The sequence below is a fragment of the Musca autumnalis genome, unplaced genomic scaffold, assembly GCF_047663935.1.
Source record: "Musca autumnalis isolate F117 unplaced genomic scaffold, ASM4766393v1 scaffold_5, whole genome shotgun sequence".
Taxonomy (NCBI): domain Eukaryota; kingdom Metazoa; phylum Arthropoda; class Insecta; order Diptera; family Muscidae; genus Musca; species Musca autumnalis.
In genome coordinates, this window is record NW_027412088.1 from 187,277,288 (window position 1) to 187,293,560 (window position 16,273).

General features: G+C 37.8%; 1 protein-coding gene across 1 annotated transcript; it reads left to right on the forward strand.

The window, feature by feature from the left end:
* The first annotated feature begins 594 nt into the window (after nt 1–594).
* On the forward strand, nt 595–9,252 carry LOC141386878 (pickpocket protein 28-like). Its single transcript, XM_073955779.1, has 2 exons — nt 595–1,448; nt 7,967–9,252. The coding sequence occupies exons 1-2, from the start codon at nt 1,070–1,072 to the stop codon at nt 9,250–9,252; spliced, it is 1,665 nt and encodes a 554-aa protein (XP_073811880.1). The 5' UTR covers nt 595–1,069.
* The last annotated feature ends 7,021 nt before the right edge of the window (nt 9,253–16,273 follow it).

A 16,273-nucleotide genomic window follows, 5' to 3' on the forward strand; every position in this document is an offset into this window, starting at 1 on the left:
TTTTATATTGAGTTTTAAGCAACTTTTGGCCTATGTTTCCCGTATGTGAGGCGTTTTAAACCAACAGTCAAGAAGTCTATAAATTCTTCCGGCGATTTTAAGTATTTTTAGAGCTTTTGGACCATTATATTTGGAAGTATGCATGTGGAAATAAATTAATTAGCCATATAATGAGAACGTGTGGAAAGTGTTATGATCGAAATAGTCTGACAACTTATCGCGGAAACTGCAATAAATTCATCTTTGCAAACGTTATACCGAAAATATCCCATGTGGTTTAAGGAAAAAGTGACTGCAATTTTACACAGCATCTTAATGCAAAAACTCGAAGAAGAAAGGTTATGCGTACTTAATTTTGATGGCTAAGAATTATCTAGTCATTTCGATATTGCTCATGTATTCTTGTTAAGTGGCCTTGTCATTAATTGGAACATTTTTATTGGAGTTAATTATGCGGAAATTATACAGTTGACGAAATTATTCAAATATTGACCACAATATACAATGCGGCAACAAATATAAATGCGAAAGTAGTAGGTTTACCTCCATTAAAGCTTTTACGCGACTTTACAATCCCACCGTACGTACCCTTGTTGTCAATTTAATATTCTCTTCCACTTCACAACCACTGTCAAAACTATCCTTTTCCATTCAATGGTAATTTTGCCCAACCTCTAATAGAATTTGCCACACATTTGCATTTCATATTTTTAATTATAGCCTGGAATGAACTTCATAAAAAACGACCGCGACAATTAAAATAAAATTTGATATAAAAATGTTCAATGTCTGGAACAAAAGAAAACAAATATGTATGCCCTCTATCACAAGAAACGCGTCATAGGTCATTTGTCATAAAGTTTGTTTATTTATCATTTATGTGGCTATGAAATCATTGGGCATGTCCCAGCCAAATTAAATTCCATGTACCTTGGGCATGTCAATGAAGTAATTTTGCAAAAAATGTTTCGTTATTTATAATACTAAACGGGAAAGCATAGGTTGTAAAAGTCGCAGCAGGAAAAAGTAAACGGAAAATTTCAAAGCAAAAAAAAAAAAAAAAAATAAGATGGCATTGCCGGCAGGTAACCTAACTGACGCCACTTCAATCAACTTGAAGGAAAACCCAGCTCCCAAAGGCACTACACCTGCGAAAAAATCTCTTAGTCAAAGCCTAAAAGAGATTTATGAAGAATTTTGTTCAAACACTTCTATACACGGCTTTCAATATTTTGGCCAAAGACGTCCCCGCAAAGAGATTGGATTCTGGATAATTATTTTCATCATAAGCATTTATTTTTGTAGCTCTATCATTGCGAAAATCTACAGCAAATGGTGTGAAACACCGGTGATTGTGAGTTTTTCGGAAAAATCCACACCCATATGGAGTATACCATTTCCGGCTGTTACAATATGTCCGGAAACAAAGAGGGCTCTCAAGGAAACGGGTAAATATGAAACTACTGTGCAAATTTTATTTTCAAAAATTACAAGAACAACTGGCAGAACATGAACGAACGATGGGTGAAAAAGTATTAGACACGTGTATCAGAATAATTCCCCGAAAGTCTACAAGAAAAAATTTTTAATAGAAAATTCCGCTGAATCCTTTAGGCGAAGGCTTCACAATGAAAATTCCAAAAATTTATATAACAAATTCTCCGGAACCCTCCTAAGAAAGCTTTGCGCGATTTTCTAAAGAAAATTCTACGAAGCCCCCACGGAAAGTTTCACAAAGTGTTCTACAGAAAATTCCACGGAATCCTCCTGGAAAGCTTTGCAAAATTTTTCTAGAGAAAATTGCAATTTTTTTATTGAAAATTCCCCTGAAGACTTCTAGGAAAGCTTAACACAATTTTCTGCAGAAAATTCTTCGAAGCCTCCGGGGAAGGCTTCACAAAACCTTCCAAAATTTTCTATAGAAAATTCCCCCGGAAGCCTCTTGAGAAGGCTTTACAAAATTTTCCATAAAAAAATCCACGGAAGCCTTCTAGGAAAGATTAACACAATTTTCTATAGAAAATTCTCCGAAGCATTCAGGGAAGGCTTCACAAAACTTTCCAAAAAATTCCCCGAAAGCCTCTTGAGAAAGCTTTACAAAATGTTCTATACAAAATTAGCCGTAGCCTCCTATGGAAAATTCCACGGAAGTCACGGAATTCCCCGGAAGCTTTTAGGGAAGGCTTTATACAATTTTTTAGAAAAAGGAAGTCTTTAGGGGAACTTCAGAAAACTTTCTATAGAAAAAAATCTCTAAAGCTTTCAGGAAATGTAAATAACAATTCCAATGAAAGCTTTTAGCTTTGACTTCGAAAAATTTTATAGATGATTATAGATGATCAGGGAAGACTTCACAAAATGTTCAATAGAAAATTCCCGGAAAGCCTTCAAAGGAGGCATCATAAAATTTTCTATAGAAAGTTTTTCAGAGAATGCTTCACAAAAATTCCCCGGAAGCATCCCAAAATTTTCTGTAGAAATTTTTCCGAAGTCTGCAGGAAAGGCTTCACAAAAATTTTTATAGAAAATTCTCGGAAGCCTCCTGGGAAAGCTTCCCAAAACTTTCTACAAAAAATTGCCAAAGTCTTCTTCACAAAATTTTTATAGAAAATTCCCCGGAAGCCTTCTAGGAAAGCTTAACACAATTTTCTATAGAGAATTCTCCGAAGCCTAAAGGGAAGGCTTCACAAACCCGGAAGCCTCTTGAGAAAGCTTTACAAAATCTTCTATAAAAAATTACCCATAGCCTCCTATGGAAAATTCCACGGAAGTCAACACGGAGTCGTCTCAATATTTTCCATAGAAAATTCCCCGGAAGCTTTTAGGGAAGGCTTTAAAAATTTTCTAGAGAAAGGAAGTCTCCTTAAAGCTTTCAGGAAATGGTACAATAAATTTTCGTCACAAAAATTGTCTAGAAAATTCCAAGGAAAGCATGCAGCTTTGACTTTAAAAAAATTTATAGATGATTCATCGCAAACCTTCAGGAAAGACTTCACAAAATTTTCTATAGAAAATTCCCGGAAAGCCTTTAAAGGAGGCTTCATAAAATTGTCTATAGAAAGTTTTCAAGAGAATGCTTCACAAAATTCCCCGGAAGCATCCCAAAATTTTCTGTAGAAATTTTTCCGAAATCTGCAGGAAAGGCTTCACAAAAATGTTTATAGAAAATTCTCGGAAGCCTCCTGGGAAAGCTTCCCAAAATTTTCTACAAAAATTGGCCAAAGTCTTCAAGGTAGGCTTCACAATTTTTTTATAGAAAATTCCCCGGAAGCCTTCTAGGAAAGCTTAACACAATTTTCTATAGAGAATTCTCCGAAGCCTAAAGGGAAGGCTTCACAAAACTTTCCAGAATTTTCTATAGATAATTCCCCGGAAGCCTCTTGAGAAAGCTTTACAAAATCTTATATAAAAAATTACCCATAGCCTCCTATGGAAAATTCCACGGAAGTCATCACGGAGTCTTCTCAATAATTTCCAAAGAAGATTCCCCGGAAGCTTTTAGGGAAGGCTTTATAAAATTTTCTAGAGAAAGGAAGTCTTTAGGGGAACTTCACATAACTCCTTAAAGCTTTCAGAAAATGGTACAATAAATTTTCGTCACAAAAATTGTCTGTAGAAAATTCCACGGAAAGCATTCAGCTTTGACTTCGAAACAATTTATAGATGATTCACCGCAAACCTTTAGGGAAGACTTCACAAAATTGTCTATAGAAAATTACCGGAAAGCCTTCAAAGGAGGCTTCATAAAATTTTCTATAGAAACGTTTTCAGAGAATGCTTCACAAAAATTCCCCGGAAGCATCCCAATTTTTTTTGTAAAAATTTCCCGAAGTCTGCTGGAAAGCTTACCAAAATTTTCTACAAAAAATTAGCCAAAGTCTTCAAGGAAGGCTTCACAAAATTTTTTATAGTAAATTCCCGAAAGCCTTCGCAACATTGTCCATAAAAATCCCCCGGAAGCCTTCAAGGAGCCTTTAGAATATTTTCCATAGAAAATTCCCCGGAAGCCTTCGAGGAGGCTGCTTAATATTTTCGAAAAAAACCCCGAAAGCCTTCAAGGGAAGGCTTCACAAAATGTTCTTTATATAACACTTCAGGAAGGTCTCCATCGTGTACAAAAGTGAATTATCTGTCTATAGAAGACCTATGGAGGATTTTCTTTGCCAATTGACGGCCTCAGAAGAGTCTTTTCTGTCTATAGAAGACCTCAGATAGGCTTTCTCTGTCCATGAAGAAGAATAGATTTTTGCCCATAGTAAACCTTATAAGCATATTCTCTGTCTATTGAAGGATCCTCTTTGTCCACAGAATACCTCAGAAGAGTCTACTCAGTCCATAGAAGAGCTCAGAAGGGCCTTCCTCCACCATCGAATACCTCAGAAGGGTCTTCTTTATCCATGGAAGTTCTCAGAAGGGTCTTCTATATCCATTGAAGTTCTCAGAAGGGGTTTTTTTGTTCATAGAAGTCCTCGGAAGGGATTTCTCTGTCCATAGAAGACCTAAGAAAGGTTTTCGTTGTTCATATAAGTCCTCAGAAGAGTATTCCTTCTCGAAGAAGATCTCAGGAGAATCCTCATTACCCATAGAAAACTTCAGAAGTGTCCATTAAAGACCTCAGAAGGGTTTTCATTGTCCTCAGCAGTATATTTTCTGCCAACAGAAGACCACAGAAGGATTCTCTTTGTCCATAGAAGACTTCAGAAGAGTATTCTGTCTATAGAAAACCTCATAAGAATCTTCTTCGACCTCACACCGGTTTTCTTTGTCTATAAAATATCTCACTCAAGTTTGTTCTCTGTCTATAGAACAACCATCTTTGTCCACAGAATACCTCGCAAGAGCTTTCTCCGTCCATAGAAAAACTCAAAAGAGTCTTCTTCGTACATAGAAGACTTTAGAAGCGTCTTCTTTATCCATAGAAATTCTCCGAAAGGGTTTCTCTGTCTCTTGAAGACCTCAGAAGGGTCTTGATTGTCCATAGAAGACCACTGAAGTATATTCTCTGCATATAGAAGACCTCAGAAGGCTCCTCTTGTCCATAGAAGACCTCAGAAGGGTATTCTTTGTCCATAGAAGACCCCAGAAGTGTATTCTCTGTCTATAGAAGACCTGATAAAAATCCTCTTTACCCATAGAAAACCTCTGAATAGTCTTCCCTGACCATAGATGACCTCAGAAGGATGTTTCATGTCCTCAGGATTTTATTATCTGTCAAAAGAAAACCCACAGAAGAATACCCTTTATTCACATAATACCTCAGAAGAGTCTTCTCTGTCCATAAAAGAACTTAGTAGGGCCTTCTTTGGCCATAGGAGACCTCAGAAGGGTCTTCTCTGTCTATAGAAGACCTCAGTAGTGTTTTCATCTTCCATAGAAGACCTCGTCAGGGTATTCTCTGTCTATAGAACACCTCGGAATGAACTTCTGTCCATGGAGGATCCCAAAAAGGGCTTCTTTGTCCACATAAGACCTCAGAAGTGTTTCCTTTTTCCATAGAAGACCTCAGCAGTGTATTTTCTATCTATAGAAGATTTCAGAAGAATCCTCTTTACCCATAGAAAAAAACTTAGAAGTGTCTTCCCTGCCCATTGAAGTCCTCAGAAGTTTAATTTCTGCCAATAGAAGACCACAGAACGATTCTCTTTGTCCATGGAAGACCTCAGAAGGGTCTTCTTTGTCCATAGAAGATCTCAGAAGGGTCTTCTTTATTCATGGAAGTCTTCAGAAGGGTTTTCACTCACCATAGATGACCACAGAAGGTTCATCTTTGTCCATAGAAGCCATCAGAAGTGTATTCTTTGTCTATAGAAGACCTGAGAAGGATCTGATTTACCCAAGATAATTTCAGAAGAGTCTCGCCTGTCCATAGAATATCTCAGAAGGGGTTTCGTTGTCCTCAGAAGTTTATTCTCTGTCAATAGAAGACCACAGCAGAATCCCCTTTGTCCATAGAAGATCTCGGAAGGGTCTTCTCTGTTCATAGAAGACTTCAAAAGAGTCTTCTTTATCCACAGTAGTTGTCTTCCTTATCCATAGTAGTTGTCAAAACTGTATTATCTGAAGAACTCAGAAGGGTCTTGTTTATCCAAAGAAGACCTCAGAACGGGTTTGTTTGTCCATAGAAAAGCTCAAAAGGGTTTCCTCAGAAGTGTATTCTCTGCCTGTAGAAAAGCACATAAGGATCCTGTTTGTCCATGGAAGACCACAGAAGACTTTTCTTTGTTCATAAAAGACCCCCGAAGGGTCTTCTTTGTGCATAGAAGGGCCTTCTGTGTTCATAGAAGATGTCAGAAGGGTATTCTCTGTCCATAGAAGGCCTCAGGTCTTCTTTATCCAAGGATATTCTTAGAAAGGTCTTCTCTGTCTGTCAGAAAGGTCTTCTTTATCGATAGAAGACCTCGGAAAATCTTCTGTGCCCATAGAAGACCTCAGAAGGGTCTTCTTTGTCCACAGAAAACTCTGAAGGGTCTTCTTTATTCATGGAAGTCTTCAGAAGAGATTTCAGTCACCATAGATGACCACAGAAGGTTCTTCTTTGTCAAAAAGAAGCCATCGGAAGTGTATTCTTTGTCTATAGAAGACCTGAGAAATCAAGAAAATTTCAGAGGGGTTTTGTTGTCCTCAGAAGTTTATTCTCTGCCTATAGAAAAACACATAAGGATTCTCTTTGTCTATGGAAGACCTCAGAAGACTTTTCTTCGTTCATAAAAGACCCCAGAAGGGTCTTCTTTGTGCATAAAATACCTCAGGAGGGCCTTCTCTGTTCATAGAAGACGTCAGAAGGGTGTTCTCTGCCCATAGAAGGCTTCAGGTCTTCTTTATCCAAGGAAGTTTTCAGAAAGGTCTTCTCTGTCTGTCAGAAAGGTCTTCTTTGTCCATAGAAGACCTCGGAAAGTCTTCTCTGTCCATAAAAGACCTCAAAAGGGGTTTCATTGTCCTTAGAAGTTCATTTTCTGTCAATAGCAGACCACAGCAGGATCTCCACTGTCCATAGAAGACCTCATAAGAGTCTTCTCTGTCCATAGAAGTGTATTATCTGTCTCACCTCAGAAGGGCCTTCCATGCCTCATAAGGCGTTTCTTTGAACGGGTTTCTTTGTCCATAGAAAACCTCAGAAGGGTTTTCAAAGTCCTCAGAAATTTATTCTCTGCCTATAGAAAAGCACATAAGGATCCTCTTTGTCCATGGAAGACCTCAGAAGACTTTTCTTTGTTCATAAAAGACCCCAGAAGGGTCTTCTTTGTGCATAGAAGACCTCAGAAGGCCCTTCTCAGTTCATAGAAGATGTCAGAAGGGTATTCTCTGTCCATAGAGGGCCTCAGGTCTTCTTTATCCAAGGAAGTTCTTAGAAAGGTCTTCTCTGTCTGACAGAAAGGTCTTCTTTGTCCATAGGAGACCTCGGAAAATCTTCTCCGTCCATAGAAGACCACAGAAGGGCCTTCTCTGTTCATAGAATATGTCAGAAGGGTATTCTCTGTCCATAGAGGGCCTCTAGGTCTTCTCTGTCTGTCAGAAAAGTCTTCTTTGTCCATAGGAGACCTCGGAAAATCTTCTCCGCCCATAGAAGACCTCAGAAGTGGTTTCATTGTTCTTAGAAGTTCATTCTCTGTCAATAGCAGACCACAGCGGGATCCTCTTTGTCCGTAGAAAACTTCTTAAGAGTCTTCTCTTTCCATAGAAGTGTATTAATTGTGTCACCTCGGAAGGGCCTTCTATACCTCATAAGGCGTTTCTTTGTCTATGAAAGTCCTTAGAATGGTCTTCTCTATGTATAGAAGATCTCAGAAGGGGTTTTTCTGTCCATATATGTATGCCGAAAGGTCTTCTCTTGTCTTCTCTGTCTATATAAGATCTTCCCTGAAGTCTTCAGATATGTTTCACAATTGATCGGAAGACTTCAGGCAAGTATGCATAAACTTTTCATATATGTATAAAATTCCCCCTAAAGCTTTCTGTGTCTTTTCAGATAAAAATTATGGCCAACTGTTTGAAACTTTCTGCAACGACTACCTGTCTCAGGGAGAAAAGCTCACCACCAACTTCTCTCTCAATGAGTTACAGCAAACCTTGACGTTGATGCATATATGCCGTTCGGAAATTGATAAATTATTGTTAGATATACCCAAACTCAATCATCAACCCTTTGATTATATCCAAATCATGAATGAAATGTTACCGCCGATGGACAGATATTTGGTAATCTGCAAATGGTTTGGTGAAACACAAAAGTGCGAAAAGCTTTTTACAAAAGTTTATACAGATGGCGGGATATGCTATACATTTAACAGCTTAAAACCGGCAGATTTATATCGCTCCAATGTGATCGTAAATACCCAACTGAACGCTACCATGCCTTTACAGTGGTCTTTGGAAGAGGGCTATTCGGTTGAAAATGTAAATTTAACAACATATCCTGAGCGAGTTTTAAGTTCTGGTTCGGATGCTGGTTTTCAAGTCTACATACAAAGTTTCCCCCAAGAAACGGATTACACTTGTAATGGGGCGGTGCAGGGTTTTAAGGTGCTGCTACATTCTCCAGACGAAACACCCTCGGTGGCCAAACATTTTGTAAGAGTATCAGGGAATAAGGAGACACTTATTGGTGTAAAACCCAAAATGATTACCACCTCCAAGGATATTGCAGCCTATCACCCCGAAAAGAGGCGTTGTTACCTTAACAAAGATAGACCTTTGCGTTTCTATAAAACCTACAGCCAAGACAACTGTGAACGGGAGTGTCTAACAAATTTCACCTATTCCCAATGTGGCTGTGTACGCTTTTCTATGCCTCACACTGCCGAAATGGAGATTTGTGGAGAAAATAAAATACGCTGCTATCGTAGGGCCAAAGAACAATTGCAGTTGCAACAATTTGCAGAGGGTCTTCAAAAAGTCAATGGTGTTGAGGGAACTGCAGTTGCAGCTGATTGTAACTGCATGCCTGCCTGTACCTCTTTGGATTATGAAACGGAAATTTCCGAAGGTTACTTTGATGTGGACAGTACCCAAAAGGCCTTTCAGGTTGACAACATGTTTAGCGGCAAAGTTTCGTTGGTGCAAATCTATTTTAAGGAAAATCAATTTATTACCTCAAAACGTTCCGAGCTGTATGGTGTTTCCGATCTGTTGGCCAACTTTGGTGGTGTCTTTGGTTTATTTATGGGCATTTCGATTTTAAGTGTTGTCGAGCTATTTTATCATTTCACCTTGCGTTTATGGTCCAATATGACACGGACAAGTCGGGGCAATTGAAGTGAATAGGCGAAGTCAAGGCATGAATGAAGTTATTTTGAATAAATAGATTTATAAACAAATAAAGGAGAATCAGTCGAATATATAACCTCAAGCACAATGTTTTGTCTTTACTTTACTGTTGTGGGGGTAACATTCGTCAGCATATTCGCGACAGGCTGAGAGGAAGGAACAAGGTCCTTGTTGACCACATATAACGTTATAGCGGTCTGCGGTAAGTTATATGGCGCCGGTGTAAGTGCATCGCTATGAAACATTATTTAAACCTGTCAATCAAAACTTTTTGAAATATTGTGGGGAAGGTATCCGAAGGCGCTGTTTGATACAGCCCTTCGTAGAACGTGATGGAAGTTAGCAATAAATTTTTCAAAGTGAAAATAGGAAACTTAATTCGTAAGTTATTTTGATCACCACTCATTTTAGTTGATGTCGGCAGGGTTTTTAGAAATCAGGAAGTATAAACTTGCCCTAAAAAAATTTTTCCGTCGTACATTGAATGATGCCTTGGGTGTACAGAGGATTTCTTGAGGTCCTCTATGAACCGAAAAGCACATTAAAACTACTACAGAAGACAACTTGAGGACTTCCAAAGGCAACAGAAGACCTATCGAAATCTTCTATAGACTATAAGCAAAGAGGGGTTCTATAGGAAATAGGATACCTTTTCAAGAGAGACAGATGAACTTTGATGTCTATAGGGGACATAAGAGTCCCTGGATTTTTCTATATGAGCCCATCAAAATGCAACAGTGGACCCCTCCACAGGCGACAGAAAACATTTTTGGGTTTTCTTTAGGTAATATATTACCACATAATTTATTCCATAGATAACAGAAGAACACTTGAGGTTTTCTTTGGAAAATAGCAAACCTTTGCTTCAATAGGCAACAGAATACCTCTTGGGGTATTCTAGAGGCAACAGAAGACCTATTGAGGTCACCTATAGGCAAAAGAAGACTTCTTGCGGTCTTCGACAACAAAATACCTCTAGACGACTTCTACAGGTAACAGAATCCATATCGTGGTCTTCTGTAGGCAAAAAAAGATCTCTTAACGTCTTCTATTGGGAACAGTAGACCCGTTAAAACCTTCTATAGACAACATAAGCCTTCTCGTGGTCTTCTGTAGGCAACAGAAGATTTCTAAGGTATTCTATAGGCAACGGTAGATCTTTTCAGGTCATCTTTAGGCAACAGTAGACCTCTTGAGATCTTCTATAGGCAACCAAAGTCCCCTTTACGTCTTCTGTAGGAAACAGAAGTCCTCGCGATGTCTTCTATAGGCAACAGAAGATCTCTTGAGGTCTTCTATAGGCAACAGAAAACTTTTTGAGGTCTTCTATAGGCCACAGAAGACCTCTTGATGTCTTCTATAGTCAACAGAAGACCTCTTGAGGTCTTCTATAGTCAACAGAAGACCTATTGAGGTCTTCTATAGGCAACGGAATATCTTTTCAGGTCCTCTTTAGGCAACAGTGGACCTCTTGAAGTCTATATAAAAGGCTTGCCTATAGAAGGCTATAAGAGGTCTACTCTTCCCTATAGAAGACCTCCTGAGGTCATCTATAGGCAACAGAAGACCTCTTCATAGGCAACAGAAGTACCCTTGAAGTCTTCTCTCCTCTTGAGGTCTTCTATAGGCAACAGAAGACCTCCTGAGGTCTTTTATAGGCAACAGAAAAGTCTTCTATAGGCAACATAAGTCCTCTTGAGGTCTTGAGGTCTTCTATAGGGAACAGAAGACCTCTTGAGGTCTTCTATAGGCAACAGTAGACTTCTTAAAGCCTTCTATAGGCAACAGAAGTACCCTTGAAGTCTTCTATAGGCAACCTAAGTCCTCTTGAGGTCTTCTATAGACAACATAAGTCCTCTAGAGGTCTTCTATAGACAACATAAGTCCTCTTGAGGTCTTTTATAGAGAACAGTAGACCTCTTAAAGCCTTCTATAGACAACAGAAGTACCCTTGAAGTCTTCTATAGGCAACATAAGACCTCTTGAAGTCTTCTATTGGCAACAGAAGACCTCTTGAGGTCTTCTATAGGCAACAGAGAACTTTTTGAGGTCTTCTATAGGCCACAGAAGACTTCTTGATGTCTTCTATAGTCAACAGAAGACCTCTTGAGGTCTTCTAAAGTCAACAGAAGACCTCTTGAGGTCTTCTATAGGCAACGGAAGATCTTTTCAGGTCCTCTTTAGGCAACAGTAGACCTCTTGAGGTATATATAAAAGGCTTGCCTATAGAAGCTTTAAGAGGTCTACTATTCCCTATAGAAGACATCTTCAGGTGATCCATAGGCAACAGGGGACCTCTTGAGGTCTTCTATATGCAACAGAAGACCTCTTGAGGTCTTCTTTGGAAACCAGGAAACCTTTTGAGAACTCCTATAGGCAACAGTAGACCTCTTGATGTCTTCTATAGTCAACAGAAGACCTCTTGAGGTCTTCGATAGGCAACAAAATACCTATTGTGGTCTTCTACAGGCTATAGAAGAACTCTTGAGGTCTTCTATAGGGAACAGTACACCTCTTAAAGCCTTCTATAGGCAACAGAAGTACCCTTGAAGTCTTCTTTAGGCAACATATGTCCTCTTGAGGTCTTCTATAGACAACATAAGTCCTCTTGAGGTCTTCTATAGACAACAGAAGACCTCTTGAGGTCTTCTATAGGCAACAGTAGGCTTCTTAAAGCCTTCTATAGGCAACAGAAGTACCCTTGAAGTCTTCTATAGGCAACCTAAGTCCTCTTGAGGTCTTCTATAGACATCATAAGTCCTCTAGAGGTCTTCTATAGACAACATAAGTCTTCTTGAGGTCTTTTATAGAGAACAGTAGACCTCTTAAAGCCTTCTATAGACAACAGAAGTACCCTTGAAGTCTTCTATAGGCAACATAAGACCTCTTGAAGTCTTCTATAGGCAACAGAAGACCTCTTGACGTCTTCTATAGGCAACAGAGAACTTTTTGAGGTCTTCTATAGGCCACAGAAGACTTCTTGATGTCTTCTATAGTCAACAGAAGACCTCTTGAGGTCTTCTATAGTCAACAGAAGACCTCTTGAGGTCTTCTATAGGCAACGGAAGATCTTCTCAGGCCCTCTTTAGGCAACAGTAGAACTCTTGAGGTCTATATAAAAGGCTTGCCTATAGAAGCTTTAAGAGGTCTACTGTTCCCTATAGAAGACCTCTTCAGGTCATCTATAGGCAACAGGAGACCTCTTGAGGTCTTCTATATGCAACAGAAGACCTCTTGAGGTCTTCTTTGGAAAACAGGAAACCTTTTGAGAACTCCTATAGGCAACAGCAGACCTCTTGATGTCTTCTATAGCCTGTAGAAGACCTCTTGAGGTCTTCGATAGGCAACAAAAGACCTATTGTGGTCTTCTACAGGCTATAGAAGAACTCTTGAGGTCTTCTATAGGGAACAGTACACATCTTAAAGCATTCTATAGGCAACAGAGGTACCCTTGAAGTCTTCTATAGGCAACATAAGTCCTCTTGAGGTCTTCTATAGGCAACATAAGACCTCTTGAAGTCTTCAGTAGGGAACAGAAGACCTCTTGAGGTCTTCTATAGGGAACAGTAGACCTCTTAATGCCTTTTATAGACAACATAAGACCTCTCGAGGTCTTCTATAGGGAACAGAAGACCTCTTGAGGTCTTCTATAGAGAACAGTAGACCTCTTAAAGCCTTCTATAGACAACAGAAGTACCCTTGAAGTCTTCTATAGGCAACATAAGTCCTCTTGAGGTCTTCTATAGACAACATAAGTCCTCTAGAGGTCTTCTATAGACAACATAAGTCCTCTTGAGGTCTTCTATAGAGAACAGTAGACCTCTTAAAGCCTTCTATAGGCAACAGAAGTGCCCTTGAAGTCTTCTATAGGCAACATAAGACCTCTTGAAGTCTTCTATAGGCAACATAAGACCTCTTGAGGTCTTCTATAGGGAACAGAAGACCTCTTGAGGTCTTCTATAGGCAACAGTAGACTTCTTAAAGCCTTCAATAGGCAACAGAAGTACCCTTGAAGTCTTCTATAGGCAACCTAAGTCCTCTTGGTGTCTTCTATAGACAACATAAGTCCTCTAGAGGTCTTCTATAGACAACATAAGTCCTCTTGATGTCTTCTATAGAGAACAGTAGACCTCTTAAAGCCTTCTATAGACAACAGAAGTACCCTTGAAGTCTTCTATAGGCAACATAAGACCTCTTGAAGTCTTCTATAGGCCACAGAAGACCTCTTGAGGTCTTCTGTAGGGAACAGAAGATCTTTTCAGGTCCTCTTTAGGCAACAGTAGACCTCTTGAGGTCTATATAAAAGGCTTGCCTATAGAAGCTTTAAGAGGTCTACTGTTCCCTATAGAAGACCTCTTCAGGTCATCTATAGGCAACTTGGGAACTGAAGACTATTAACTGAAGACTATTAAGGTTTTCTTGGCAACAGAAGACCTCTTGGTATCTTCTTTAGGCAACAGAGGACCTCTTAAGGTCTTCTTTATGCAAACGTTTTTCTTAGGCAACAGAAGAGCTATAGACAAAAGAAGACCTCTTGAGGTCTTCCTTAGGCAACAGAAGACCTCTTTAGGAGCTTTATAGGCAACAGAAGACCTCTTGAGGTCTTCTATAAGCATCTGAAGATCTCTTGAAGTTTTCTAGAGGTCTTCTATAGACAACATAAGTCCTCTTGATGTCTTCTATAGAGAACAGTAGACCTCTTAAAGCCTTCTATAGACAACAGAAGTACCCTTGAAGTCTTCTATAGGCAACATAAGACCTCTTGAAGTCTTCTATAGGCCACAGAAGACCTCTTGAGGTCTTCTGTAGGGAACAGAAGATCTTTTCAGGTCCTCTTTAGGCAACAGTAGACCTCTTGAGGTCTATATAAAAGGCTTGCCTATAGAAGCTTTAAGAGGTCTACTGTTCCCTATAGAAGACCTCTTCAGGTCATCTATAGGCAACTTGGGAACTGAAGACTATTAACTGAAGACTATTAAGGTTTTCTTGGCAACAGAAGACCTCTTGGTATCTTCTTTAGGCAACAGAGGACCTCTTAAGGTCTTCTTTATGCAAACGTTTTTCTTAGGCAACAGAAGAGCTATAGACAAAAGAAGACCTCTTGAGGTCTTCCTTAGGCAACAGAAGACCTCTTTAGGAGCTTTATAGGCAACAGAAGACCTCTTGAGGTCTTCTATAAGCATCTGAAGATCTCTTGAAGTTTTCTTTAACAACAGAAGACTTTTTTCAGTCTTCTTTAAGCAACAGAAGACCTCTTTTGGCCTTCTTTAGGCAATAGAAGACCTTTTGATGTCGCATATGGGAAAGGCAAACATTTTGAGAGCAACAGAGGACTTATCGAGGTCTTTAAAAAGAGTCTTCAAGAGTTAATTAAGGGAAGTTGCCTTTAACAATTTTTTGAACAATATCCACGTTTAAGAGTCCTCAAAAAGTACCTAAAAATTCTACAAAAAATTTCGCTGTTAGGACTTTGAAAATCCCTTAAATACACTTTAAAAGATCCACCTACTAAGGATTCTTTAATAAGAATGAGATTTAACCCACTTTTCTTTCCTAAAAGAAATAAAACAAATGTTCATTTTTAATATTTTAGGACATTTATTTAACTCTTGTTATGTTTTGTTTTATTTAAATTTATTCCCTTTTGATGTTTAATTTACGTTTATATATATTTTGTATATATTTATATTGATTTAATGTTAATTTTAATTTTATTTGTTTTTATTTAAAGCAAAGCACACTGACAAAAAATTGAAACATTTGCCCGAGCCAATGCTTATAAATTTGTTTATTTGATTAAGTGTAAATGTTGTTTGTTTATATTTTAGTTATATTACCATTTATTTAAACACTTTGGTTTAAGTAATTTTATTTAGCACATTTAGTTTTAAGTATTTGATTTAAGGTTTATTTTGTTTTATGTGTTCAGTCTGATTGTGAATGTCAAATCCCCGTGAGTTTTGTCTCTCTGCTGTTTTAACTTAAAAGGGAAAATGAGAAAACTCACGGGGAATTGATGTTCATTATCGAACTGATTTAATTTTAAGTTAGAGGTTAGAAACGAAATAAAGGCGTCAAGGCAAGTTGCTGAACTTTCGCAAGGAGTACGTTTATACTTGCGTTCATTATCGTGATAATCATTTTATCAGATCTATGCGAAATATAATTTTTGTGACATAAGGTCTGTGCGATAACTTGGAAAATGGAACAAAAACATAAATTTTAAAATTGCATTTCACTTATTTAAAGCAATAATCCTATCCACAAAACTTTAGAATCAAAAAAATTTGAAATTGTGAAATTTTCTTTGTCAAAATGTTAACATTTGAAGTTGTTTACATTGAACAGCTGATTAAAAGTCAGCTGGCCAAACTTACAAGTTTTTACGGGACAAAATTTTCCCAGCAAAAATTGTTAAGTTCTCATTCCCAGAACTGTCAAAAAACCTCTCACAACTCGCTCTCTTTTACTGGATAATTTTGTTATCGAACAGCATTCAGTAAAAATTTGATGTTTAACAGAATAATAAAATGTAAAAGCACGTTTACATATACGAAATCGAGTGAATTTCAAATGTCAAATCTTTATATGATTTCTAACCTCAATTTATCAAAAAATATTTTTTTTGGATTAAAAAGGAAAAAATAATTAAATATATGCAGGTTTAGTTTTTGTATATAATTAAGTAACAACGACTTTGGGTTTTGGTGTAAATGTGGTTTAAATTTTCTTCTTTATTTCGATAGTTTATTTGTTTGTGGCAAGTTTGTTTGACATTTATGCAGGTATGGTGAAATGTTATCTTTTTGTTGTTTGTTTTTATTTTATGGTCTTTGGTGGATAAATTTCTAGTTAATAAATATTTTTGTTAATAATTATAATTTATATTTAATTTATATTTAATTTATTTCTTAGTTATTTAAAAACCTTGTTTAATATACTTTGTTTTGTTTTTTTGGGGTTTTGCTTTATTTTTCTTTTTTATATAAATAAAGTAACATTTATTATT